The following is a 27877-nucleotide window of genomic DNA, read 5'->3' as shown; positions in this document are numbered from 1 at the left end:
AGCCTGCCCTCGTACACAGAGCACAAAATCAAAGCTTTCAGCTGAAATTCTTTTGCTGGTTTTATAGATGTGGAGAAAACATTTATTGCTACTCAAATGTGTTGTGTATTCAGGATGCTGAGCTCTGTGGGGACCAGGCGAAATGTGGTCAATCATTCAAGAGAGACAACATTGCTGGACGAATTGGCAGTAGTTTGTTTTCAGACTTACATTATGCAAAACCACCCACTTATGTCACCCGAAGGTTGTCCGCAATATACCTCCATTGAAATATTGTGAACCCTAGTTATATTTGTTGTCAGTGTGTACGCAATCATACAGAAAATGAGACACACATGGTGAATTGTGTTAGCTGATCTTATAACAGACAAAAACATGTGTTTGAACATGAGTGAATATCTGCTCACTAAGAGCTCCAATCGATTAAATGGTTTAATCACCACCATTAAACCATTTAATCTATTGGACCTCGTAGTGTGTGGATCTAAGTTCATCTAAGTCATTTTGAGTCCAGCACCTACTTTAACCGTGCCTTTTGCACACATTTAAAAGATGTTTATGGCCAGATATGTCAAACTTTGCAAAACCAAACAAACACTTAAGAGAAATATGCTTTTAAACACAGAAATGCATTTCATCAATTGAAACAGATTTTCTGTCTAGCTTTTATTTTTTGCCTAGCCACACTGTTAATGGCTTTACAGTATTTTGACACACAGCACAACAGCTCTATGGGCAAGGCATATTAAAGCCTGTGTCTTCAAAGGCTGTTCCACTTTCAGAATCGCCACCGTTTCCGTTAAGGGATCCCTTATTTATGAACATTTGCTATTGGACTTCGGCTGAAGCGCTCACTGGTGAGAATTTGTAAGGGCTTTAGTAGACCTTCTCCTACTCCAGTCCACCCTCTCTCTCAAAAAAAGGAAACTGTCACAAGCATTGTGAGTCACATGTGAAGCCTGTGAGATCTGGTTGTAAACAGACCACCTTGGGATTATCTCAATTGTGCCAGACAGACTTTAGCAAGACAGAAAGTTACCTCAGTGGATGGAACTACTGTGAGTCTGATGTAATAGGCACGCATATTGTGCTTTGATGATGTCACATATTCATGCGTATAGCCTACTAATATTTGTTGTAAAGAAAGATTGCTGAAAGATTACAACCTTGAAAAACACCAATTCCTTTTACCATTTGAAAGAAACTTTACATTTGGTTGCACTATGTCAAATGCAGGTTATTAAAAGGCAATTCAAATGAAAAAAAAGATCAATGTATGAAGTGAAAATGTCTCTGTAAATGTATATATAATTGTCAATCGATCATGTAAAGCTTTGAATATTCTTTAAAAAACTTTACTTAACAACTCACCTGTTGTGGTTGATCTTCATTATGAATAATTTCCAAATCTGCTGAAGTGACCTCTTCATGAAACTGTGTTGTCTGAATCTGCAGGATAGTCAGTCAAGGCATACTTTTGTCAAAACTGTATGTGACAAACAAAGCAGAAACGAAATGGCCTGCCTACATGTTGGTCAATGCTGGTTGGAGCTATAATTGTGAAAGTGTCTAAGTAGTTATTGTGGATTTAGACCTATCCATTCCATTGAGAGGTTGCTCAAGATATTTGATAGGATTTCAAGAGGAAACAGTTGCTCAAGATATTTGATAGGATTTGAGAAAGTTTGGGTTGGGAGATCACCAACTGCGCAGTCTCAGTCACAGGTTGCAGGTGTTGTTGCTGGAGCGGTCTTGTGTGTGATCCAGTGTGATTTGAAAGTAGTTTGGTTTAGGATTGAGAAAACCTACAAAAAACATGAGTTCTCCGCCTAGTCCGTCTCCAACAAGATGGTTCAAAGCAATAAGAAGGTAAGATGTATAACTGATCAAGCCTATGGATTTTTTAGAGGGCTGGTAGGCTAATCGAGGAACAGGCAGTAAGTTTTACATTTGAATTTTCATACCTTCAACTTCAGCTTTGTTTGGATTAAACTCTCGACTGGTTAAGCAGCTTAACCTTTTATAGACCTACGTAATTTGACTTGAAAACTGCAGGCTACATAGGCTATGTGTGACTTTGTTTCATTTTTTGTACACCATCTGATTGGTGTAAAACCCTAAGGGGTCGTGCTTGTCGGCATTGGCCCAAGAACAGTCAGGACTAATATTTGTTGAGACTGAACACCGAGGAGAATTGTGTGGCTCATGGAATATGAACCGTCTCAGAAAAAATACAGCATGTCGTTCGTGTCAGAGAAACGGCCGCATAACATGCAGAAGGTATCCTAATTTTGATTTTAAAAGGAACCATGCAGCTTTATTGCGCAGGTTATAGGCTACTCTTAAATGCTATGTCCAAACAACTTCAGTAGTTGGATTCTTTCGCAGGACTCGACAAGGAGATCTCTGCTTAAAGACTGGACCAGGGGAATGTGCCGAGATGCTCAAGAGGGCGAGGGCAGCTTTCCTGTCTGGTCGAACAGCTAATGAGTGCTTCCGACTGGCCCAGCTCGACGCCGTGATGCGCTTGGTCTTTGAGCATGAGTGTGACTTTGTTGACGCCTTAAGGAGGGACCTACACAAGGTAAACTCTGGACACGGCACATTTGTTGATGTGCTATTGCTATTTCTACATTTAGCAACTGCAAATCTTCAGTAATATTTAAGAATTGTGACATTACAGAAATTGAATTAATAGTTGTGATGCAATTACAATCTCACAACAACAATGGTTTCATACCTATCTGGACACTGGTGTGCACAATTAAGGGTGAAGGACTTGAACTTGTACCCTATAGGTGCTTTTCTGATGGAAGAGAAAAAAAAAATCATGAAGTGCCCTCTTAGATGAAGTGTCCTTGCAAACGCATCCAAAAAAGAAAAGATGTAGCGCCCTCTTCCTAATCCTTACCATGTGCCCTCTAAAAGGAAGGTTTCCCAAGTCAGTCCCATGATGTGAGTCTGGGGTGCCGTGGGATCCCCTAAACTTAGCTGAGGCACCAACTTTCTTCATGTGCCCATGAGGCCCAGAGATTAATGTTGGACACATCATATTTAGGACCCCGTGTTGTGACAGGTGGCCTGCCCTTCAAAATGTCCAGAACAATATACCTACATTTGTATGCTCTCCTTTCTTTTAATTATGTTGGGTCTTTTCAGCCTCGCTTTGAGACAGTGGTGTCAGAGTTGATTCTGGTGAAGAACGAAGCCCTCTATGCCATCAACAACCTTCGGAAATGGATGGAGCCACAAAGTGTTGAGAGAAACCTGGTGAGACTGTTACTGTATGTTCAGTTCAGATTACATATTAGTCAGTTGCTCACAGTTAATATTATATTGTATTGTTAAGATTATAAAGGACTCAGACATCTTAATAGAAAGAATTGGAAAACACTCTCGCCTGTTACAAAGGTCCACATTGTGCGGCAGGACCCAAAGCTGATTAAAGGGCAGTCTAGAAAGAGGTTCTCTCAGCTTGATGTGGGCATGGCTGTTATGCTATGCGTTTGTTTAATACAGAATCAGTTTCACACTTGGCAAAATTAGAGTCCCCAAGAATTATCAGCATTATAGTGCCCAATACTGATTCCTGTATTGGGGACTATGATACGCTTATAAACTTGGGCACCAGTTGAGCTTCTAGAGAGATGTTAATCTGGCAATCACTAATAAGATCAATCTTTTAAGATTAAATATATCTGGGGAGTCTGCGCTTTATTTCTACTGCACAAGAGGCATGATCAATGGGCCAATCAGGCCAACCAATCAGACCATCAATTTGGGTGCGTCTTTTGGATAAGCTTTGTGATTGGACCCAAAGGTTGTGGACAGGAAGCAGGGGATATAGATTTGCAGGTTTCCAGCCTGAGCTGTCGGGCTAAATCCAAATTCGCCAGCAGGTCAGACAGGGTTCACCCAGCCTAGAGAGATATGGCTATTCTGAGAGATTTGAGAAATTCAAGAGATTCTTTAATAATGATGATAAAAACAATAAAATAAACATCTGTGTGGTTTGGGCCAGTCCACAGCTCTGGATGACTGCATGGTGGTGAGTGAGCCTCTGGGCACGGTATTGATCATTGGATCCTGGACCAACCCGGTTCAGCTCTGCCTCGTGCCCCTGATTGGAGCCATAGCTGCAGGTACAGACCGTTCAGTCTTCTTTTCGTCATGTCAGTGGGTCTACAGGCCTGTCATGTGTCATTATTATGATTGTGTGTGTGTGTGTGTGTGTGTGTGTGTCTGTGTGTCTGTGTGTCTGTGTGTGTCTGTGTATGTGTGTGTGTGTGTGTCTGTGTGTGTCTGTGTGTGTCTGTGTGTGTCTGTGTGTGTGTGTGTGTGTGTGTGTGTGTGTGTGTGTGTGTGTGTGTGTGTGTGTGTGTGTGTGTGTGTGTGTGTGTGTGTCTGTCTGTGTGTGTGTGTGTGTGTACACAGGGAATTGTGTGGTCATCAACCCCTCTGAACACTGTGCTCACACGGCAGAGCTCCTCCATCGCCTCCTGCCCTCGTACCTGGATAACGTGAGTGGAGCTCTAATCTTCTTAAAAGGCAAAAACCTCTGGCTCATGCACACTCCAAGGGTGCCTCTCGTTTGGTCTTTTATACACCTTCCCTTCCTTCCTCGATCCTCGTCTTCACTGATCTAGATAAAGAATGACGGGGCGGCAACAATGGGATAGTCTCTCCAGTGTTAGTTACACTGTATAGATCAGTGGGAACGCCCCTCAAGGATCGATCATCGAGGATCGAGGAGAGATGTTGAGAGGCACCCCAAGAGTACAGCGTCTCCGTTTTCATGATAAGATCGCCAATCCTCTCCTTCCTTCCCTCCTCAGGAGTGCTATCATGTTGTCCTTGCAGGGACGAATGACTTGTCTGAGATGGTGGAACTGAAGTTTGACCACGTCTTCTTTTCTGGTAAAAGTTTTGTTTCATCCTTTAGTCAGTGTTGCTGTACACAGCGTGTATGCCTTTACATTTCATCTTGTTAGTTGTTTAGTTTTTACCAGGCAAATAAGTATTTTTGGATTGAAAGGTTATTAACTCAGGAAGCTACCTGTCAGGTTCCTCTCATAACTTAACATGGCTGTTGAGCTCATACCAACAACCTTTCGCTAGATTTGCAGATTGTACCTTTAATGCTCAGAAGAGGGGTGAACAACCAAAGCCTTTAACACACTCAGTTGAGGCCTTGGGTTGTATGACCAATCCAAACTTTTTTATCTGTTGTTCCTCGTTGGTGGAATGGAATCAGTTTCTACTAGAGCATCCCTCTCCATCTCAGCTCTTCAGACTCGGCTCTTCAGAGAACATCTCCTCTGATAGCACTACTTACAACTAGTCTTGCTTATCTTAGACTTACCACCTGACTATAACTGACACTTGACTGTTTAAAAACAGCACTCACTGATGTACTCATTCTTATTTCCCTCTAAATTCCTAGGATTTCTTCCGAGAATTGTTGTTAGAATGGATTTAAAAAGCTTAAGCTGTTGTAAGTCGCTTTGGCTAAATAGTATCAGCCAAATGTAATGGAATGGAATGTATGTGATGATTAGGGAAGTGAGTGTTGTAGGTATTTATCATGATATACACTAGTCTCTACTCATTCGTCTTTTTATCTATCCTCCCTCCCTTCCTTCCTTCCTTGGTCCTCTGGCTCGTTCCCACTGATCTATAAAGAACACTGGATAGGCTATCCATAGAGACTATCCCATTGTTGCCGCCCCATCATTCTTGATGGGTCAGAAGAGCCCCATGTGATTATCATTGAGCACATGGGTCACCAAGGGTGACCACCAGTGGTGCATTGTGTTCCACAGGCACTCGTGAGGAAGGCACCAAGGTGTCCCTGGCCGCAGCCCGCTGTCTCACGCCGGTCACTCTCGTCCTGAGCGGCAAGAACCCGTGCTACGTGGACCAGATGTGTGACATAAACACCACGGCGCGTCGGATCGCCTGGGCCCGGTTCCACAACGGCGGCCAGAGCCCGGCCTCGCCGGACTACGTGCTGTGCCACGCCGACATGAAGGAGCGGCTGCTGCAGGCCCTGCGCTGTGCCCTGCTCATCTTCTACGGCTCGGACCCCCGCGAGTCCCGCAGCTACGGCCGCCTGGTGAACGCCGAGAACTTCAGCCGCGTCAGAGACCTGCTCTGGAGGTCAGGGAAGGTGGTGATGGGAGGCCAGGTGAACGAGGCGGAGAAGTATGTAGGTGAGTGCCACGTTACATGTGGTCATCGCGCTCAAATGCAATCTCAAACATGTAGTGTCTGTTGGTGAGTGCCACGTTACATTGGGTCATCGCGCTCAAATGCAATCTCAAACATGTAGTGTATGTTGGTGAGTGCCACGTTACATGTGATCATCGCACTTAAATGCAATCTCAAACATGTAGTGTCTGTGATGGCCTTGTGATTACAAAATGGTTGCATCAAGGTTTGAAGTTCACCGGAAATGTGTCTTGTTTTAGATTTTTAAATGGATTATAACAGCTTGAAACATTTCTGAAAGGTACTGTATGTGGTACAGTATTGTTATGTGTTGTACTGTATGTTTTTTTCGTGGTGTACAGTAGTTTGAGGATGTGTTTTCTCTAAAAGACTCCTCTGTTTGTCTTTAGCACCAACGCTGTTGTCAGATGTGTCTGAGACAGATCCAGTCATGCATCAGGAGTATTTCGGCCCGATCCTCCCCGTCCTGACAGTAGAGAGTGTGGATGAGGCCATCACCTTCATCAACAAGAGAGACAAGCCTCTGTGTGTTTATGCATATTCCAGCAACAGCAAGGTAAATGGTATCTGTAACAACTCAGAAGTCTAGGCATGTACTCAATGGGCAGAGCTTTTGCTGTGAGTAAATCTCACTGCCCGACACTTTATGAGATGTGCTAGCGATGTACACTTCACCCACTGGGTTTTAGCCCTCTTCCTCTTGCTAATCTGGTGCAGGGCTGTGATGTCTGTATACAACACTGTTCACACATCCACAAATGCATGGATGAGTACAGTAATTTCCTGTGTATTAGCCGCATTGTGTATAAGCCGCAAGACAGTATTTTATGCAAGTTGAAAGACACAGAACCATATTAGTGCCATATTAACTGCCCCCATGTATTAACCTCATAGCTGAAGAAAGTCAATGTATTAGCTGCGGCTAATAGTTGGGAAATGACGGTAGTGACTGACGGAGGCTTTCTGTCCATTTCCGCTCTGCAGGTGATTTCCAGACTGATGAACGAGACCTCCAGTGGAAGCTTCTGCTCAAATGACAGTGTCTTGCAGAGCCTCATGCCCTGCCTACCCTTTGGAGGAGTGGGTGAGTCTGCTGTTTTAACTGTCTTGTCTAAGTAGGATTTTAGTGTGTTTAGGTGATCATTACACCCTACATATTTTGTAAACATTGCCTACATTCTTTGTAAAAAAGAATACACCAAAAGTACTTAACCAAAACTCATTTTAGGTCAGAGTGGGATGGGCTCATTCCATGGACGCTACAGCTTCGACATATTCTCTCACAAGAAGTCCTGCCTTTTGCGGGGCACTCGGATTGAGTGTCTGACCTACCTGCGCTACCCGCCTTATGATGACCGCAACCTCTCCCTCATGACCTGGGCCAGCAGCCTGACGCAGAAGAGCCAAGGCTGGTGTCAGATTCTGTGAAGGCTCTGATGAGGGAGTTAGTTGGGCCTTGATGATGAATATGTCCAGTGCTTTGTCTGTGCTAGTGTTCCTGCCAGCTCTATGGCAACTACAGGAACTGAATGTACGGAATTCTGTTGCAGGTCGGCTGGAAAAGAACCCTCACCTTCAGTCTAGAAAATGGAGATGGGCTTGCAACCCAGGCACTATCTGTGATGGAGCAAATGTGTATTTAATTAGGTGCACAAAAAGTATTCATTAATCTGAGTAAAGACATATAATTTGATTTGCTTTTGTTCTGATGTATGTTGTAGTTGCAGTTGAATTTGGAAAAAAAATCCATTAGCACTTCGAAGCAATTAGGAGAACACATTTTGGACAACTACATGCTTCCAACTTTAGGAATGGAAGTCCTTTTCGGTTCCAGCATGACTATAGTGCACAAAGCAAGTTCCATTAAGACATTTAGGCATTAGGCATTTAGGCATTAAGGCAAGTTTTGTGTGTAAGAAATTGACTGGCCCAGAGCGGTAGATAAAACAGAGTGGCGACACTCCCATAGACCTCCATAGGAAAAAATGGCAGCGCTTTTTCCAGGCTATTTCCTCGTTATGGGGCTTTTGGAACTGTTTACAGCCAATCTCTTGGTCAGTAGTCAATGAGTTAATTGATTACACCTTTCAGCATCAGAAGTACATCCCACCCTCCTGCGATTCTGCCATTCAGCACAGGTTTTTTTGGAACTTTTGATCGTGGCAGCAACATCAAAGTGTTGCAACTCTCTCTTTCTATGGCTCTGGACTGGCCCACAGAGAACAGGTTTATCTATGCCATCCAACTATTTTGTGGTGAACTGGAAGCTTCTTGTCCAATGTTAGTATGTGACCTCATAAATACTCAAAATGTCCACAGATGCTCTAAGATCTTGTAGAAATCCATCCCAAATGAGTGGCAGCTGTGTTAACTGCAAATAGGGGGCTAACATATGAATAGAATATGATGTCATTGAAGCTGCTGTGGGTGTAATGGCATGTGTCCCTATACATTTGTCTTTATAGCATACATGATGCCTAAATTGCAGCACCCCTTATTGATGGAATTTCACGAAGGTTAACATGCATTCAGAATCGTAAGAGATACTACTTGTCAGATTTTGGGAGGTTTTCACCTTCTCATCACAAGACATTTGCAGGGCTGACAGACAGGAAATGATCAATGCCTGAAATTATCAAATACATTCAAAGACGATATAGAGAATGGCCTTTCTTGACATTGGACATGGCCGAGCTCAAGCCTGAATTCAGGCACCACGCCTGAACTTTATCAGGACTGCATTTGAAGTGTCTTGGTCTCTGCATTGTCATTCACTAAATGGCACTACACCACAAATGAGACGTCATGCTGAGTTTGATGCACCTCCTAGAGACCAACATAACACAACAACCACAACAGTTCATCAGGGAGGCATTAGGAAGATATTTTACAAATGATTCCACCCTGTAACAGTAATGCCAGTAAGCCTCCCCTCTGTCTTCCATGTCTGTTTTCTTTCTCTCCCACGGTGCCTTCTGTTTCACATTTGCAATGTGGACCTCATTGAAATTCAATTAGCTCTTGAACAGACTCACTGTTGTTAAATGATCATTTATATTGACATATAATTTCAGTGACCTTGATGGCTTTGAAATGCAACTGGCACTTAAACATATGGGCCTGTGGTTTGTTATTAAATCTGATAAATAATGCATATAAGAATTCCTTTCAATTGAGCAGCCAATGGCTATTAAACAACAATATATCGGTTTCAATGGGGTTCATTTGATTTTACATAAATTCCAAGACTTTACATTTAAATATCCTTTCTCAGGAAGAACAAAAAAGTGATTCATCATGATTAATCACAGCAAACTGCATCATTAATGAGTTCTATTTTTAAAAAGTACAAAATCCTATAAATAACATCAATAAAGGAGATGGAGTGTGAGTATCATCTGATCTGAGCTGGAAATCTTAAGGAATCTGAGTGTTGGGTCCAGGGGAAGGGTGGGTACTGATACACTGAGGAGGGCCAGAGCCCTCTACTGTACATTATTTGCAATTAGAAGTGCTGAATCTAAGGAGTGCTTAAAAAAACTGACTAAGCAAGGTGTTCAGATTTACGGACATGTCTTGTGGAATTACATAGAAACCTTCTCCACTGCGCGTTTGTCTTGATACATTTTATGGTTGAAGATCAAATAAAAATACATGCTTTGATTTCACACTACAAAACAGCCGGTCTCTGCATGATTTGGGGATTTCGTCCCTTTCTCCTGAACACACATGGGTGTTATGTAGGTCGACTGTACACACTTTCAGCTGCTCCCTCCTTCATGGCAGCATATCTTGCCACGGTGAACAGGTAATCACTGAGTCTGTGCGCAGAAATGAAAAGAGAGTTAACAGCTAGGATGGAATTGGGTGGACCTTACATTAGGTAGGTTTTCATGGCTCACATCACTACCTGTTTAGAAACTTGGCAACATCGGGGTCAGCCTCCCCTGAGCGAACAATAGGGGCCACACTAAGGAAGAATAAAACAGGTTAAAGTGAGAAAGGTAAAAATGTGTATAACATTAATAGTAATGACTAGTCATTTAAAAGTGAATGACATTTTATTAATCTGTGAATGTGTGTTCATGTATTCTCCAACAGAGATTGTTGCTGACCTTCGCTCGGCCCTGCGGCACACTGCACGAGCTACATGTAGAGAGGCGCTGCTCTTTCCTCCAGACTGCAGGATGGAAAACACATGCACATCCCTCAATATGCATCTCTGGAAATTACTTGTGGGTATTACAAGACAACACTGTATCATGAACACTGAACAGCCTACAGATGGACTTCATATCCTTACTAAGATGGCTACATAACTGATTTAAATAGAGCAAAACAAACGGAAAAAAAACATTCTTTGTATATACTCGAATGGCATGGCACCCCATCTTACATATAGTTATAATCACTCAAGCGAACCTTACAGGCAATATGAAATTAGTCAGTGGTGGCAGCTCCGCTGTGTACTTGTCAATCCAACTCTCGAGGTCCAACGCAGGCTGGGGACTAAACTTGGTCTTCACTGGGGAGACAAGGTGAGAAAAAAAGAGAGATGCTCTTTGAAAATGTTGACCACAACGGGTTTCTTGGTGTTTTGAGACCCCCAACGATGTCTTCAAGGCAGCACTGTCTAGAGGGCGCTAGGGTTATAAGGTTAGGGTTAAGTGCCTTTAAGTCAACAGTGGCAGCGCTGCCTGGAAAACGACATTGGGGGCTCAAAACACCATCGAGATCACAACAAGCCCAAAGCAGTGGGTCTCCCTTGACAGTTGACAGCCTGTAACCAATCGTGTGTGTGGTCTATTGTCTAAAGCTGTTTGTATGTTTGTTTGTTATGACAAGAGCCAATACTACCATCATCATGCAGTATTTACCTCTGTGACTCTCCCTTGATGATGATAGAGGGGTGGCAACATTAGATCCCACATCTTGCAACACACATTGAATCTGTACACACAATATAAGGATGATCAATTTCAGACCAGATCATTGAAGGTATAAATTCCTGTGTGCAATAAAATGGACAGTGACACGGACCTTCTCAAGCTCTTCAATGAATTGATGTTCCTTGTCCTTGCAAAACTCCCTGGCCAAACTTTGAAAGGAACACAGGGGGTCATTGGAATGCAATGCATGACAAAACCAAACCAAACACTTGCCTTCTGATTCTTAATCCAACAATTTCACTACCCTATGGCAGACGACAACTCATCTGTTGCACCCAAAGCCTCGAAGATGCTGTCCTCTTTTGGTCTTCTCTCACCTGTGAATGTGCTGGAAAATCCTGCATTTGAGGAACAATAAAACAGGCAAATAATTACAAGGAAAAGTCAAAGTCACGCGAGTAGCAAACATCAAAGGTGCTAGTGAGGTAACAGAACTGAGAATTAAACAGCACCTTTATCTCCAGTTTTAGTGTAAATTTTCGGAATTCTGGTCTCTTCATCTGACCTGGTGGCAAAGCTTGAATGGGGACAAAAAAAGAGCATTATGTCAACAACTACATTACGGACTTTGGTGGTGTTGCTAGCATAGACAGGCAGCTGCAACTTCTACCATACAATGCTATCCTTGCTTAGCTAGATAGCTAGGACGACAACCAAACATTTTTTTGTGTTACCTTCTATCTGTCCTACATATGTGTCGTATCCTATACACCTGTGCACACTGTCTTGACCAAAAGATACAGCGCATTTGCAAACGGTTTGTCACAGCAGCTGCCATTATGGTCAGTTTCGTAACAAGAAAGCACGCGTGATGGTTATTCTTGCTATCGTCGTATTTACATTCATAGTAATATGTCTGTTATCGGCACCCGTACAAAGGAGGCTGGCCTTTCCTGTCACACGACCGACACGCCTGATAGGCTGTTTAGTTCTCTGTGATTCCGATTGGTTATTGGGCGGTCTGTACATAAGGCGTTTAGTACTCATTGGCTTTTATCGGGAATGCATGAACATCCGTGTGTTGACACTTCATCTGACTTATGTGTGGCACGTTCATAATCAGTTATTGTTAAATAGACATGTTTCTGTTTAACAGAGACTGCATTTGACCTGCTCTGAGAGAATCGTATGTGTATTAGACACAAGTGGCGGCGAGTACAGATAACTAGCCTGTGATAGACTAGCCAAGCATCTAGCTGTGTCTTTACTGTATTCAAGCGACTTCTGTTGTTTTGGCTCATGCTGAGCAACTCGTTGGGTATCGAATTTTAGAATGCACGCCATTGACTGCATTGTTTCAGCACCAGGAAAAGCCATCCTTCATGGAGAGCACGCTGTCGTCCATGGGAAGGTGAGTTGGATGATGTTTTGACAGATTGCTGAGACTTCAGATTACTGAGACTCCTGACTGACGACCTCACCTTCTAACGTTTAAGTCAGTATTTCTGTTTTGGCCTGGCCTTGGGACCCTCAATTTCCCATGGTCATTAAATTGCGACCGATATTGTTTAGCTTTCAAGTCAACTGATACGATGAACTACGTAGTCAGACATGCAACGTGTCCTCAACTGGCATCCTCTGTCAAAGTAACCTACAGGGCAACGACTGATACGGTTGTTACATTGTCCATCTTACCTGGACAATGTAACAACCATTCAACCCATTACCATTGAAAAATGTGTGTGCATTGGAGATGTGCTAATCAGCCATCAGTGAGGCACATTATATGATAGATAGATAGATAGATAGATAGAGATAGATACTTTATTGATTCCCAAGGGGAAAGGTCCCAGGCCCAGCAGCTAAGACACCACTCACAACATGCACTACAGTGTAAACAGGATAATACAAAGCAACTCAACATGACTAAAAGAGCAGTAAAAAACTAGATCTTTAAAGACTAAAGATAAAGATGTGCATGAGTGTAATGAGGATTGGTAGCCTACTGTGATCCAGTATGAGGTGTGTGTCAGTTGGTAGTGCAAATATGTCCAACAGTGCAACAGTGCAAGGTTAAATCTAGTGACCAGCAATAGATATGTACAGTAAAAAAGTTAGCATAGTAATATAACAGTACTAGTATAGATATATGGACAAATAACATACATATAACATAGTAATATACTGTACTAATTATAGCAGCAGTGCAAGGATAAGTTAGATATGGGTACAGGCATCAGTCATTGGTCAAATATATGGACAAAAAAGAGAAGAGGTTATATGTCAATTTAGACATATATTAGACATTTAGGCCTATTTAGATATTGTTTTAATTCTGAGCTATAAAAGCGCCTTTTTCTGTAAAACCCTCTTAAGTTTTTCCCATAACAGTGTTGAAAGCCTGATATTGACCAAGTCCACATGTGCATACAAACATGAATTGTTTAATAGAAAGTGAGAGAGAAACTGACCACTTACCATGCTGTTCTGAAAACATTGATAATGCCATCTCCCTCTGTCAAAAGGATCAAACTACCATTTGATTGGGAGGGGACATAGTTATGTTATGGGGTTGATTGAAACAGGGGCAGGGTTAAAAGCCTACATTTCTCAGAATATTTCTCTTTCAAGAAATGTATCATGCACAAGGGTCATCTTTATTATATTAAACAAACAAAATGCACTATGTACTTATTTTTATAATGGTCAATGGGGACAAGAACAGCAAAGATATATGTTTACATAAATCTGTTTAGAATTCTCAAAAACAAAACAAAATATTTTAGAACTTATTGCAAATGTTGCAAGTGTAGTTTGATCAATGTTCTGAAAGGTTATACTGGCAGTAGGCTGCATCTTGGGACACTGATATTACTAAAGTGGCACCAGATTTACAGAATGACCCCATATACTATAATTAAAAAAGATTCATTATGTTTTATTATGTGCTAAATTTTGCATGTAATCTCAATGTTTCAGGTTGCTCTGGCAGTGAGTTTGAATTTACGAACATTCCTTAGACTTCAGGCTACCTCCACAGGCAAAGTCTGCATCAATCTACCTAACATAAACACATTTTTGTCCTGGGATGTCAGTGCACTACAGCATTTGCTTCAAGACAAAACCAGTAAGTGAACAGTGGACATGTTAAATTGGTTGTCCCATTTATCACATTATATGAAATGTTTCTACAATACATGCTTTATTTCCATACAGGGAATAAACTTACCTGATATTTATTTTACAGTTGACCATGGGAACCTAAAGGAGCTGGATGCTGATCTCGTCAGAAGGCTGCGAGAGTTTACCGGAACAGAGGATGGAAGCACTGACACGCGGAGTATGGCGGTGTCGGCCTTTCTCTACATCTACCTCTCCATCTTTTCCAAGTCAAAGTAAGGGTGCTACAAAACACATGCTCTTTGCGCCGTTTAGGTGATTGAGGGATTGCAAAATCCCTGTGTGGGCAGATATCAAGCTAGACAAGTGCGGCAATACAGTTGTGACATGTGGTGTTTGTGGGGGGCAAAGAAAACCGTTACTCTGCTCATAGTGCCAATACACCCTGATGGTGGAAGAATGATGATAGTTTTTTACTAGACAGAAGGCCGGAGTCTTGACGTGGGTGCGTGTGTGCGTGCGTGCGTGCGTGCATGAGTAGTGCCCGAAGAAAATGAGCAGACTTGTTTATCACTCAGATCCATCAAGAAGCCCTTTTATTGACGCTGACAGTCAAGGCTATTTACAGAGGCTTCTTTCTACCAGGCTTGCAGTGTGGTCGCCAACAAATGTCATGGAGTCTGTTATAAACTGTACGGCAATATAATACCCTTGTGGAGCGTCCCCATTAGACAGATTGTAGTATGTCTTCTCAGCAGAAAATGTCCTTGGTGTAATGACCACACACACATTTATGGTCCATTTTATGCTGCAATTCTAGCATAATTAGACTCTGAGTCGTAATTTATCATGGTCCTTAAGGAGGCTGAAGTAATGCAGATTAAGAGCAGTGGACTCTCCAGTGCTGTTTATTTTTGTTTGTTTTTCAAAGATATGACATTCAGTTTGAAGCACTGTAGACGTCCTCTTTAATTGACCAATTCAGGCCTTGACAAATGGTATATGTTTGTTTTTGTAATAAGAATGATTAGGTATTAAATTAATATGATAAAGTCAACATCATTGAGAAGCTGTATGCTTGAAGAAGCTTTTTCTTCTTTTGTTTTTCGGTCATCCAACATTTAGCTGGGCACTCTTTGGGTGCCTCTCAACATCTCTCCTCGATCCTCAATGCTCAGTCCTCCAGGCTCGTTCCCACTGATCTATAACTGACACTGGATAGACTATCCCATTGATGCCGCCCCATCATTCTTTATGTCGATCAGTAAGGACGAGGACCAAGGAAGGAAGGGAGGATGTATAAAAGACGTAAGAGAGGCACCCATTTGTGTGCAGTCCTGGCTGGGTGTGTGTATGTATTGCCTTTCCTTGTTGCTGATTGGAAGGGTGATATGTTGCAGAGCATTGCCCAGCCTGACGGTCACTGTGTGGTCAGAGCTGCCCACGGGAGCTGGCCTGGGCTCCAGCGCCGCCTACTGTGTGTGCGTGGCCGCCGCACTGCTCTCCACGCAGGGGGCCGTCTCCTGCCCTCTGGGGCCAGATGGAGACACAGCCAGGTAACACACACACACACACACACACACACACACACACGCATAGTCTCACTCACCCACTCACACACACAATCACACTCACTCACACATTCATACTCACTCACTCACTCACTCACTCACTCACTCACTCACCCACTCACTCACGCAATCACACTCACTCACACAATCATACTCACTCATTCACTCACCCACTCACGCACCCACTCAGACAATCACTCACTCACTCACTCACTCACTCACTCATACTCGTGTGTGTGCACTCACTCACTCAAAAGCATACACACACACACACACACACACACACACACACACACACACACACTTTCATACAGCTTTTTTTAGCTGCTTGCTGAAGTGTTGAGTGAAGAGATGCTGGCCATTGTGGTGGGTTCTGTAAAATAAATTGAACCTATAGTATCTCGAAACACTGAGAGTCTGAGATAAGGCTTGTCTTTCTTGTTAGTACTTTATTCATCTCTGCAGAGAGGTCTCTTGCATCAGGCAATCTGTGTACAGAGAAAAAGTCTGTGCACCAAAGAGATCACTTATTTCTCACACACACATTTATATCTCGTATCATTGTATCATTTCCTTGCACACACATTTGTCAGTACAATGACTTGGAACATTAGGTTAGGAACCAAGGACATTTGAAAACTAGGTCACACAGCACATAAACAAAAGGTTTAAGCTCTTTCAGAAACACAATTATTAAAGCAAAAGCAAAAGTTTGAACTCCATCTTTGTAATTTTCCCTCACGGTTCTCACAACGCTGCAGTCACATCAGAAACAAGAAGCTGACTAATACATTCTTGTTGTTTTCCCTGTGTACTTTCATTTCATTGTTTATTAGACAAAAGCTCTTAGCATTTTGTATGCTAAGTCTTGGCTACACCACTGAAACTGCTCCTATTAGTTCTGACTGAATGATGTAAATTGATATAGTGTCTTTGCTTGTGGCTCAGGTGGAGTAGTGAGGAGTTGGAGCTGATCAATCAGTGGGCCTTTCAGGGGGAGAGGATCATCCATGGGAACCCCTCGGGGGTGGACAACGCCGTGAGCACATGGGGTAAGATGAGACCAGCACATCAGCATCATCATACTCACACCACCCAGGCTCGCTGAGAAGATTTGTGACTTCAACCTTTAACAGATGTTTGGGTCCATTATTTGACAGCGGTTATTGATATGGTGGTTCTCTGTTTTTGTTTACTCTTTCATAGGAAGCGTTCTAAGATACCATGCTGGGAAGATTACCCCTTTGCAAAGGTACCTCTCAGTGAGATGAATGCTTGTTATTTAATGAATATTTGATAAATGTTCACACAAACAATCATCAGTATACGGTTTGGTATCTTTCCCACCGCTAACTTTGGCCGTATTGGTCTCCTCAGGGTGCCCACACTGCGGATTCTCCTCACCAACACCCGAGTGCCGCGCAGCACAAAGACGCTTGTTGCCGGTGTGAAGGACAAAATTAACAAGGTACTGAAAATGGCCGCACCTTGCCCGCGCTCCCAGGCCTGTAATTAGCATAATAGCTACAGCTGCCACGGTCGCACAACGCTCTCCGGGGAATCAGGGGTTTCTATTGATGGGGAAAAAAAGAGGAAGAAGGCAAAACACAAAAAGACAGGAAACTGAAGTGCTCTGTTGGCACCCCCAGGTGCTGTCGCCATGACAACAGTGACAGGTAGGTCGTCGCATAACAGGGTGAATCCAGGTCGGATGGGGGTGTGGGAGGTGGGCATGGTGTTTGCTTTTCGGCAGCGATTATGAAGGGAGAGGAGCGAAAGTTCGTGACCTTTTTCCGCCGGGAGTGTGCGGCAGCGTGCACATCACTGCTTCCTGCTTAATCAGGAGGCACTAATTGCACTTCTGAAGGGCTGCCGCTGTGTCCTGCTCCGGCTAATTACGATCATTACTTTAGCCCGAGTCAGAGATGAAGGCAAGGAAGCCAGAGGATGCTGCAAAAGCAGGACTCCGTATGACCCTCTGGTTCAATCAAAGAGCTTTGTACTATAGCTGAGGAAATTAAGAGCTCACACTACCTATCACATGGATCTTGGATTTTCAAATGAGAATTAAAAAGAAAATTACATTTTCAAAAATGACTAAAAAGGCATCTAATGCAACTTTTGACACATTACACATTCATTTCTTTCAGCTAGTCCGAGGGTCATATGGAGTCCTGCTTTGCAGCATCCTCTGGCTTCCATACCTAATGTGTACCTTCGGAAAAGTCAATGGGGAAAAGTCAATAGGGAAAGGGTTCAAATTATTAAGCACTCATTGCCGACATTCATTTCGAGAGCCCTTCTTAGAGAAAAAAGACATTCTGTCCAATATTTAGTGGGATCACTCAAGTTTATGTTAATGATTCATGAATCTCACCTTGCCTACCTTCTCTCTCTCTCTCTCTCTCTCTCTCTCTCTCTCTCTCTCTCTCTCTCTCTCTTTCTCTTCATCGCTCTGCGTCCAGTTCCCGTCCATACTAAACCCTGTGCTGGAGTCTGTGGATGCTGTGTCCTGCATGTGTGAGCAGACACTGATGGAGATGGCCAAAAGCTCACCCACAGCAGAACATTACGCCACATTGGAGGTACGGACAAACCCCAGAATAGGCGTCCATCAGTAACCTCACGTCCTCTCTTATCCTATCTAGATGACGTGTTGATAATATGTATAAATCCTGGCATGCCTGGAAGCAGTCTTATTAATCTTGACTCTCTTAAGTCTTTGCCATTGGAGCTGCTCGACTCATTTTCATTTCCTTGTTTTTGTCTACACTGTCTTGTTTCTACACAGGAGCTGATGGACATCAACCAGCACCATCTGAATGTGATGGGTGTGGGCCACCCCTCACTGGACACCCTCTGCACGGTCACACTGAGGCGGGGGCTGCACAGCAAGCTGACGGGGGCCGGAGGGGGAGGCTGTGGCATCACTCTCCTCAGACCAGGTACACTTAAATGCTCGTCAGTGTTGGTGGGGTGGATGGTGAACCTCCTTGCAGTGGAGGTTGTGTGTGTGTGTGTGTGTGTGTGTGTGTGTGTGTGTGTGTGTGTGTGATTGTGTGTGTGTGTGTGTGTGTGTGTGTGTGTGTGTGTGTGTGTGTGTGTGTGTGTGTGTGTCTGTGTGTGTGTGTGTGTGTGTGTGTGTGTGTGTGTGTCTGTGTGTCTGTGTGTGTCTGTCTGTGTGTCTGTGTGTCTGTGTGTGTGGGACTGATCGCACCAAGAATGAAGTAGGACTAAACAAGCGTTGGCCCTCTTGAGGTTAGTGCTAAGCAATAGAGTAAGGTTTCCTTTGCAAGAGAGCATATTGGGAAGAATAAATACTGTACATTGACCCTGAGGTTTTTTAGAATTTTAGAGATTCAGAATGTTGAAATGCATTTGAACTCTGCCATCAGATGTCTCTTTCCCTTGGCTTCATCTCTGTCGGAATAATATTCTGTATTCTGTATAGTTTGATGTTCTTTGGGTCCTGTTGTGGGTTTGGTTCTTTAGTATTTCTGTCTTTAGTTTTACCTCTGTAAGTGATGAGAGGATCAGTTTTGTTAAATCAGGTTCACTTCAGGGTTTGTTTATATCCAAGGCTGACACGTCTGAGAAGAAATGGGTGTAGTGTTGAGTGGAAGTTGGCCAGAAAGAGATTTCTCGCTTGTTTCCTGACAGATCTCAACAGGACCTGTCAGATGTCGATGCATCATCATCTTTGTTTGTTTTGTTTATGCCTGAAGCATCTGAACACACAGAATCTTAATCAGGATGCCAGATTTCCCGGAATACAGGCTCGGATGATTGCAAGTCTGATAATGGCAGCAAGCTGGGTACTTCTTCTTAATGCCCCTTCTTAGAGGAGGGAAGTAAATTGCTTCCTTTTGCAATTGCCATTTCAGTGATTACTTACTTTTTAAGATGTAGCCCAAGACACGAAATAAATGGCTTCCAAAGAAAAAGGCAGTTGTCACTTGTGTAACAGGAATAAGATAAATACATTTTACAAGTTTGGAAGAGATATATTTAATTATTACACTGCTGACTGTTGAGAAGCCACAGCCTTATGCAGAAATGGCCCCGTAAGGAAAATGGTAAGAGGGGTTAGGCCGAGTAAAACAGACGCTTATCTCAAACCTTAAGCTTTACGAACCCTATACCCTGGCAATCAAACCTGACCGCGGCAATCAAACAGCAAACTTCTCTTTGCTTTGATAAGCAAAAGCAGCGATGTGCCTCACTTCTGGCTGAGGCCCTGGAAGAGGATGGAGAGAGAGAGAGGAGACTGAGAAAGAGAGGGAGAGAGAGAGAGAGAGAGAGAGAGAGAGAGAGAGGAGAAAGTGTATGATTGATAAGAGGTGTGTTGGCACAGAGGGCGGCTGTGTAGGGAGCGGGTGGGGTAGAGGGTGGGGGTGTTGGGAGGGTTGCCTTGTTCTGTAAGAAAGGGAAACATCAGCAGAATAAAAGTGCTATGGCACAGGCAAGTGGATGGAAGGCAGACGGCTGGCATCATCACAAGGCCGGCCAGGCCATGGGACAGTCCCTGCGAGAGTGCTACGGCTGTCAAAGTGAGATGTGCTGTTGGACACAACAATACATCAGGTCACTAGCCAGTATTAAAGCCAGAGTACTCCAATCGGTTTTGTGGTTGAAAGTGAAAGTGGTTGAAAGTGAAAATGGTCATACAATCATAATCTGATAGTCCCGACATTAATTAAATTATTTCCTAGAATTCTCATTCATTGCATACATTATGCTTCTATGAAGTTGGTAGATAGACAGACACTAAACTTTTGTTGGAAGTATATTTTCCCTGATCTTACAGAATTATAGAATTGTTTTGGGTCAATCAAATTTAGACATAAGAAAAGTACACGTTGCATCTTTAAGAAATATCTCCATAGATAGATTTGTGATCCAATCTCAATCTACCACAGAAATAGCGCACTTCATGGACATTTCCACTGACAGCAGTTTTGATATGTCTGTACTGAAAAGAACAGGAAAACTGTGATTTGAAGCACTCTGTAATGGAGGCTTTGGCTCATAGAAAATGGTACTTGAAAGTCTAATTTTACCGATGTGACAGTCAGTACTGCTAAAAATACAAATCCATTATAGGGCTAGGTCTCTGGGATGTCTACAGAATTAAATGAAAACGCATGGGTGTCATTGGTGTGAGGGGTATCTGGTGTGTGTGTGTGTGTGTGTGTGTGTGTGGGGGGGGGGGGTAGGGGGTGCTGGAGAACACTCTGTAAGGCCTCTAAAAAGACCAATTGTAAAGCATAGAGAAAAACAGGTATGCAAGGATGGCAAGGAGTTTTCCCACATGCTTGTGGATAGACTGGTGATTGTAGAATTGACATTCTGTATTGTAGAATTGACATTCTTTATTGTAGAATTGCCCGTCTATTTAGAGCACAAGTATGCGTCTACTGTAGAGTACATTGGTGTCATACGTTAAATCTCTGACAAGACCTGGAAGTTTGTTTTTGTACAAAGACCAAAAGATGTAGCTCAAGGTTCTTTCTGGTGAAAATAAATGGATTTATCAGCAGCTTAGTGTAATTAAGGAGACGGCTTCTTTTGGCTTCGTGTTAACGCTTATCAACCAAAAGCCTTCTTTGATGTTCAGAGGCCTAGTGTCTTTTCAGATCTTGATTAATTTGGTGCTCGGACTCGTTTGATTTTTCCCCCTTTTTTACCTTTTCAGACACAGACAGTTCGGTGGTCCAGAACACCGTTCAGGACTTGAAAGACACCGGCTATGAATGTTGGGAAACGAACATCGGCGTGCCTGGAATTCAGCTGCACGCTCCCCACAGCATTAAAGAGGAAGTGATGAATGTTTTCAACAGCTACTAACAGCAGCAACTGGATGTTTCATAACAGAGCGGCAGACACACCAACCGAGCAGTCATAACAACCCATGAAAGCAAGGCCACAGGAGAAGTGTCCACTGAGAAGCTGTTTCTCTCTTTTAGGAGCTGGGTGTTAGCCTGTCGGAGATGAGTGGTGTGTCAATTTTCCTGGAGAATGTTATACATTGCACTAGAAAGAATTTCCTCAGAGTAAGGATGCGAATGCATGTGCCTGCCAATATATCATGCCCATGCGTGTGTTTGGTGTGGAATGCTAATTTATTCATTCAGACTAATGTCTGAAAGGGCTTGGCTATATTGTTGCACAATTATAAATAAACATAGCATGGATATGGACACTATGCAAAGATGCAGTAGTAGTCCTCTGAAGTTAACAGGAAAGTGGATTTCTCAGGTTGTGTTATTGTAAGGGTGTAACGGTACACAAAAATCTCAAACATTTCAGTGTGTACCAAGGTTTTGCTGCTATCCTAAAATTCACTGACTATATTGCTCATGCGCAACAAAAAATATATAAAGGTATATATATTTTTGACTTAACTGATACATGGTCCACCACTTACAGTAATATGTTTATGTGGGTACTCAAATTTGTCCACAAGCAAATATGCCCACCGTTGATTACTGTTAAAGACTGCATTTGGTATATTTGGTACACATCTGTATTGAACCTAACGTCCTGTACCTAAACAGTTTGGTACAAATATGTGTACCTTTACACCCCTAGTTATTAGTTGCTTTACATCTGGTTGGCCAGTAGATGGCATTGTCTGTTTAGGTAAGGAGCTCTTGCTCAGGAGAATGAATTGTCTGGACTGAATTGAGCTTGATGGGGAGTCATAATCACTTCAGTGAATCCGTTCCTTTTGACATATTGTCATCATTCATACTGTAAAATGCTGCCTTTGGATCACTATACACAAATAGACAGTCGTCAAGTCTATTGGAAAAACTGTAAGTTCTTTAATCACATCAGTTTTCATATGAAAGAAGACAATAAATCAGTCTCCAGTTACGTTTACAGTAAATATTTGAATTGTCTTGTCTTGTGGAAACGTTGGTTTGTTGCTCAGATCTTCACATCTCTGCGCTCTACTTCCCTCGTTGTTAGTGCTCTCCAGCGCTGTGTGTGTCTCCTTTTTTTTTATAAATATTTATTTGGGTGCTTGTCACAGTCTCTTTGAGGTGATTACACATACCATAAATGACAGTCTCTGTTCAAAGCCGCGGTTGCCAGGAGACTCCTGGCCCCCTTCCAGTGCTGGCTTTAGTTCATTTCTGAAACACAATGTGGAAATTAACTTCTCTGCACTTTGTCAGGAACAGCAGCGGCGGTAGCAGCAGGGCAGATTTTTCCTCAAATCCCCGAGCAGCCATGTAATTCACTTGGAATTCTGCGGAAAATAGGAGATAAAAAAGACTATCTTTTGAAGACCATGCCCCAAGCTGTAGAGAGGAAATTTCAATTATATTGAGCAGACTCGTCTTTTCCTCTCTCATTCCTCTGCCTCTTCTTCTGAACATGGAGGGGACTGACATGCCCTCTACCCCCCCCCCCCCCCCCACCCACCCCCCACCCCCAATACCTTTTCCACTGAACAAATAGGTCCGCACATCAGCCCTGCCCACGCTAAATGACTTTGCCCCTGGACGAGTGGTACGAAGCGTGAAAAATGCGCAGGCTTCACTTTTCTCTCCCTCTCTGTCTCTTTCTCTCTTCTGCCAAATTTCTGAAGTTAGTTGCTGAGGCTCACATCCAGATAAATCTACACAGTGGCCGTGATTACACGAATCAATCCCCCCCCCCCACCCCTCTTCCCCTTTTCTCAAAGTCGACGGAGTCGGAATGCGTTGAGGGAATTGCATTCCAATCTTTGATCATCTGTAATGAAAAGATTGAAGCCTGTCTCCGAATGGAATAACAGGATTACCAAGGGAGGATGAGAGTGACATCAGGCGTTTTTGGAGAGGATGGGGACAGCATCTGTAAATCTGGCTTTTCAAAGGGATGTAGGATTACAGTCACACGTGCTGCCATGGTACCCACCACACACACACACACACACACACACACACACACTCTCTCTCTCTCTCTCTCTCTCTCACGCTCACACACACGCACACACACACACACATACACTTGCACACACTCACAGTGCGTGAGTCAGAGAGCAAAAAGAAAAACGATAATAAAAAATACTGTTCATCAGACAGTCTGGCTTCGTGCCTTGACAGAACATTTCCAGAATAACATATCGCTCACATACATGACCGACCGGAATGAAAGTGATCAAAATGAAGAGAGCCTGAGCACGTTTGAGGGAAAGGTCAGCCTTCGGGAGTCTCGGGAAAATAATTGATTCCCCCTTTTCCTATTTCAAATATTGTTTGTATGCTTTTAAATGTCAGGGGGCTTTAGTTGGATTGTAGTCGGAGGGGGAGCCAGACAGCCTAATGTACGGATGGGTCAGACATCATGAAGTACCCCCCGCCCCGTCTCCTCCCTATTAGGCTCCTCTGCCTTCCATTACTCGCTCTGCTGTGTCATCTTCATGTCAGGGGCAGCCCCGTGCCGCGCGCCCCCATCCCACCCATCATCTCTCAGCACGGTGGGGCCCGAGCCCCCGCTGAAATTTAATTACCTCCGCGCTTTTCAATTGCTGTTGCTTTGACGAGGGGCGACAGGAGAAGAGACGGCCTCAGCCACAGCCAGCCTTTTTTTTCGTCTGCTCTCATCCCCCTCTCTCTTTCTCTTCTCCCCCCTACATCATCTCTGTCTTTCACTGCCTTGCTCTCTTTCTTTGCTCTTTCTCTCTCGCGCGCTCCTTCACTTTCTATCACTCTCTGTCTTTTCCCCCTGCGAGGCACAGATGGTATTTTTTTTTATCAATGTCAGTGCCAGCTTCTTTCTGCTCTGATGAATAGATTCTAAGGAGGCCCTGACATTATTTCAGATAACAGAGGGAGTGCAGGCGAAAGAGGGTCAAGGATGGAGGGAGGATGCCAGCCGCGGAGGAATAGAATGAAAACAGTATGCAATGCTGAACCAGGGCTTCTCTCTCTCCCTCCCTCCCTCTCTCTCTCTCTCCTCTCTACGTGCTGCACAGAAAGGAGTGCCTTCATAAATGATTTCCCTGTCAGAGCTTGTCAAACCGCATCAGCAAACAATAATAATGCCCGTATAATAATAATAATGCAAATTGTTGTTTGTTTGTGAATATCACTGTTAGTCATCAGTCGATTGCAATTGGCCTAGTTGCAGATTATGCCCCTGAAATGGGAACTAATTAGTGTATGCAGCAGTGAAAGCCGTGGAGAATAAAAGCTTTATATCAAAGCCAGTGGACCTACAGGTCAGCGCTCGTTATATTCTTCTGTTCCGTCTCATTAATGTTAATTAAATTGACTCAAACTTACCTTTTAATCTGGATTCATATTTTCTAGAAGGCATTGTCTCCCGTGAAGTCTCCAACAAAGGCTTGTCAGTATGCAGCGCCATCTAAAATTATCAAGTCAACACGATTTAACAGAAAGCGAACAGACTGTACTTTTCAGAATTGGATAAAAATTCATTTGAATATTGGAGGTAAACAAAGCAAGCGTTCCCAGTGTTTTACTTCAGAGGTATTTGTGCTGGTGTACCGTGTGATTCATGATTCAAGTGTAGTGGCTTCTCAGTCCTGTCAGACTGTATAGACCACCAGCAGTGATGATTCGCTGTCAAAAGCCTAGCAGGCACAGGCACTTATATCTCTCTGCAGTCCTGGTCTGAAACCTCTGAGGACCAACATGAATAGAACAAGATGCTGGTCCCAGATTCCGGTCCTTTAAGATCTGAAATCTGATATTGTGAGTGGGGCATGTATTCTGGAGTAAAGGTTTGCTTCTCTGGAATGTTTGTTGTTAGCTGTACACTGTAATCACGGAATCTTCATGAAGCAGTCACTGTGAATGTATTTACTGATTACACCAGACCACTTATCTTTCAGTGAGAAATGAAAAGCCCAAGCTTTATGAACATTTGTGTGTGTGTGTGTGTGTGTGTGTGTGTGTGTGTGTGTGTGTGTGTGTGTGTGTGTGTGTGTGTGTGTGTGTGTGTGTGTGTGTGCGCGCGCGCGTGCGTGCGTGCGTGCGTGCGTGCGTGCGTGTGTGTGTGTGTGTGTGTTCAGAGGGCATCTTTATCTTTGGTGGACTTGAGAACAGAGAAGAGATCACCTGACCCACACTAACTAATGTGTGCTGGCGCTCAGGTCTTTCAGGTCATTGTGAATTATTTGCGGCGTGGCTCATATTATTTCCAGGTAGAGAGCAGATAGAGGATTATTATCAGTGGCCAAGCTGGCTAGAAAATAAAGCATGCGTAAGCATAGAGATTTCTGTCTGGAAGAGAAGTAGCTGTGTGTAAGAGCCTAAAATCACTTCTCAGTTTTAAGCCCAGGATTCAGATCTTAAGCCAGAGACTATAAATTACCACTGATGCCCTGTCCCTGTTCTGCCTACAGTATACACAATTTCGTTATTAGACTGCACTGCCATCCTAACATCTATGTTGATCATCGCTGTTAATCACCATTGATATATGTTGATGTGGAAAATGTATTTTGAATTCAACTCGATGCTTTTATATAGGTTTATGGTGGCATGATCACTGAATGATACATGACCCAGGACAGAGCCATGGAGGACACCAAAGGCAATGGAAATCATAGCAGAGAGGTCATATAGAGCTATCTGAATTCTGAATGCATAGGTTTTAAAAGTATTACATTACATATTTTATTTGAGTTATGAAGGTTATCTATACTTTGTCTCAGGTTCATCTGTTGTCTGTGTGCAAGGGTTGATGCCATTTAGGGATTTAATCATTTTGCATACTTAAATGATACCCACCTGGTAGTCAAATTAAACTGTCTAAATATCAGAGGGAGTTATTCCTTCCATTTGAAGTGAACTTCAGTATTTGCCATTTTTGCCATTTGGTACTGCCTGACATTTCTGCAATGCAATCATGGGTTTTTATCTGTAAAAGTTATATATTTTTTATCAGCGAATACCTGAAATTTAATTACATCAACATCTGATTGAGCGGAAGGTAGCAGAATGGATATTGATCTGTCACTCATACAGGAATTGCTGAACCTTTATGTCAGTCAAGGCAGGTGCATTCACAGGATGTGGGGACAAAAGAAACACATTGCTGAATTCACTAATCATTTATTTAACCAATAATAAAGCATCGACTTGAAGACGTGAAGATAGATTGAATATCAGAAAAGAAAATGAATACTAGATGAGTATGAAAGTGGTGCTGAACAATAAGACACATTCATCTGTCGACTTTATGACCTTTTTTTGACAATAATATAGTCATGTAGGTATGCTTAATCATCACGCCGTTACTTTTCATGTTATTAAAACAGCTTGACACTTCTGGAATAACTCATGAGTCAAATTTTAGAGTGAAATTTGGTGCTATTTTGATTTCATTTATTAAACTTCAGTTGACTTGCTGAAACAGCTGTATAAATATGAGAAGGTCTCTGTTCATCAAAGCCTGTGTGCTTTAGTGAGTCTATTCTAACAGCCTCATTGATTTTTTTTGGATAACCATTTCTTCTCCCCAATCTTTTCATGGTGAGCACAAGCCCCTTATGGAGAACCACTGGCAACTATAGACTTTGAACGTGATTGCATCATTTTTGCAAGCTTTCAGAAGGCATCAGAACATTACCCTGGCCTGGTCAGTCATTCCCTCTCATTATTCCTGGCGTCATTCCCTCTCGTTGCTGATTGGCCCGTCATCCTGGTGGCTGAGTGAAACATTGAGAGGAGCCTGGTTAGTATCTCAGTGAAATGGAAATGAGCGAGATGCTAGTGTCAAGCTATCAGAGTACAGCTCTGCAGTCCGACACTGTAACATGTTGACGTTTGAGAGCTTGAAGGGTACTCGGAGAGTTCAGACCACCATCAAGGCCAAAATGTTATCAAAAATGAAACATAATTTGTGGATGTGTCCCATGATTCAGATCTGCTCTGAAATGTAATGGGTTCTCCCTTGGCCTATGCCACTACACCCCTCCGGCAAGTTTCATGGAAATCGAGCCTTCGACTAGTTCTTCTGTAATCCTGCTGACTGACAGACAGACAGACAGACGGACATAACCTCCTTTGCTGAGGTGACAAACAAAGGAACGCTGTGAGC

General features: G+C 43.1%; 3 protein-coding genes across 4 annotated transcripts; 2 read left to right on the top strand and 1 right to left on the bottom strand.

Moving 5' to 3' along the window:
• Positions 1-1629: 1629 nt before the first annotated feature.
• aldh3b2 (aldehyde dehydrogenase 3 family, member B2) lies at positions 1630-7924 on the top strand. Of its 2 annotated transcripts, none has more exons than XM_062544004.1 (10): positions 1630-1869; positions 2389-2584; positions 3160-3270; positions 4022-4142; positions 4435-4520; positions 4836-4917; positions 5823-6212; positions 6621-6787; positions 7216-7315; positions 7460-7924. In XM_062544004.1, exons 1-10 carry the CDS (start codon positions 1817-1819, stop codon positions 7657-7659), a joined length of 1506 nt encoding a protein of 501 aa, XP_062399988.1. In that variant the 5' UTR covers positions 1630-1816; the 3' UTR covers positions 7660-7924. The 2 variants fall into 2 exon arrangements, with proteins under 2 accessions (XP_062399988.1, XP_062399987.1); XM_062544003.1 differs by lacking the exon at positions 1630-1869 and adding an exon at positions 2139-2280.
• Positions 7925-9310: 1386 nt separating this feature from the next.
• mmab (metabolism of cobalamin associated B) lies at positions 9311-12007 on the bottom strand. The gene is made up of 9 exons (XM_062544002.1): positions 11855-12007; positions 11633-11697; positions 11425-11518; positions 11272-11329; positions 11109-11181; positions 10659-10756; positions 10347-10411; positions 10142-10201; positions 9311-10052 (listed from the first exon to the last, which is right to left on the bottom strand). Exons 1-9 carry the CDS (start codon positions 11956-11958, stop codon positions 9968-9970), a joined length of 702 nt encoding a protein of 233 aa, XP_062399986.1. The 5' UTR covers positions 11959-12007; the 3' UTR covers positions 9311-9967.
• A 184-nt stretch (positions 12008-12191) lies between these two features.
• Positions 12192-22975, top strand: mvk (mevalonate kinase). The gene is made up of 10 exons (XM_062542818.1): positions 12192-12531; positions 14100-14247; positions 14368-14515; positions 15641-15796; positions 16760-16863; positions 17018-17063; positions 17189-17279; positions 18277-18396; positions 18603-18756; positions 21507-22975. The coding sequence occupies exons 1-10, from the start codon at positions 12454-12456 to the stop codon at positions 21656-21658; spliced, it is 1197 nt and encodes a 398-aa protein (XP_062398802.1). The 5' UTR covers positions 12192-12453; the 3' UTR covers positions 21659-22975.
• Positions 22976-27877: the final 4902 nt, after the last annotated feature.

The sequence above is a fragment of the Sardina pilchardus genome, chromosome 8 (assembly GCF_963854185.1).
Source record: "Sardina pilchardus chromosome 8, fSarPil1.1, whole genome shotgun sequence".
Taxonomy (NCBI): Eukaryota; Metazoa; Chordata; class Actinopteri; order Clupeiformes; family Clupeidae; genus Sardina; species Sardina pilchardus.
Note: the sequence above shows the minus strand (reverse complement) of the source record. Positions and strands in the feature narration are given on the sequence as shown.

Bases quoted from the DNA above. Each gene is read 5' to 3' on its own strand.
- aldh3b2 (XM_062544003.1), top strand. From the start codon at position 2,213: ATGAACCGTCTCAGAAAAAATACAGCATGTCGTTCGTGTCAGAGAAAC. The intron at 4,143-4,434 runs GTACAGACCGTT...GTGTGTACACAG, and splicing joins GATTGGAGCCATAGCTGCAG to GGAATTGTGTGGTCATCAAC. The intron at 6,213-6,620 runs GTGAGTGCCACG...GTTTGTCTTTAG, and splicing joins CGAGGCGGAGAAGTATGTAG to CACCAACGCTGTTGTCAGAT.
- mmab (XM_062544002.1), bottom strand. From the start codon at position 11,958: ATGGCAGCTGCTGTGACAAACCGTTTGCAAATGCGCTGTATCTTTTGG. The intron at 11,182-11,271 runs GTCCGTGTCACT...TTGTGTGTACAG, and splicing joins TCATTGAAGAGCTTGAGAAG to ATTCAATGTGTGTTGCAAGA. The intron at 10,757-11,108 runs GTAAATACTGCA...TTGTCTCCCCAG, and splicing joins ATCAAGGGAGAGTCACAGAG to TGAAGACCAAGTTTAGTCCC.
- mvk (XM_062542818.1), top strand. From the start codon at position 12,454: ATGCACGCCATTGACTGCATTGTTTCAGCACCAGGAAAAGCCATCCTT. The intron at 15,797-16,759 runs GTAACACACACA...CTTGTGGCTCAG, and splicing joins CCAGATGGAGACACAGCCAG to GTGGAGTAGTGAGGAGTTGG. The intron at 16,864-17,017 runs GTAAGATGAGAC...ACTCTTTCATAG, and splicing joins CAACGCCGTGAGCACATGGG to GAAGCGTTCTAAGATACCAT.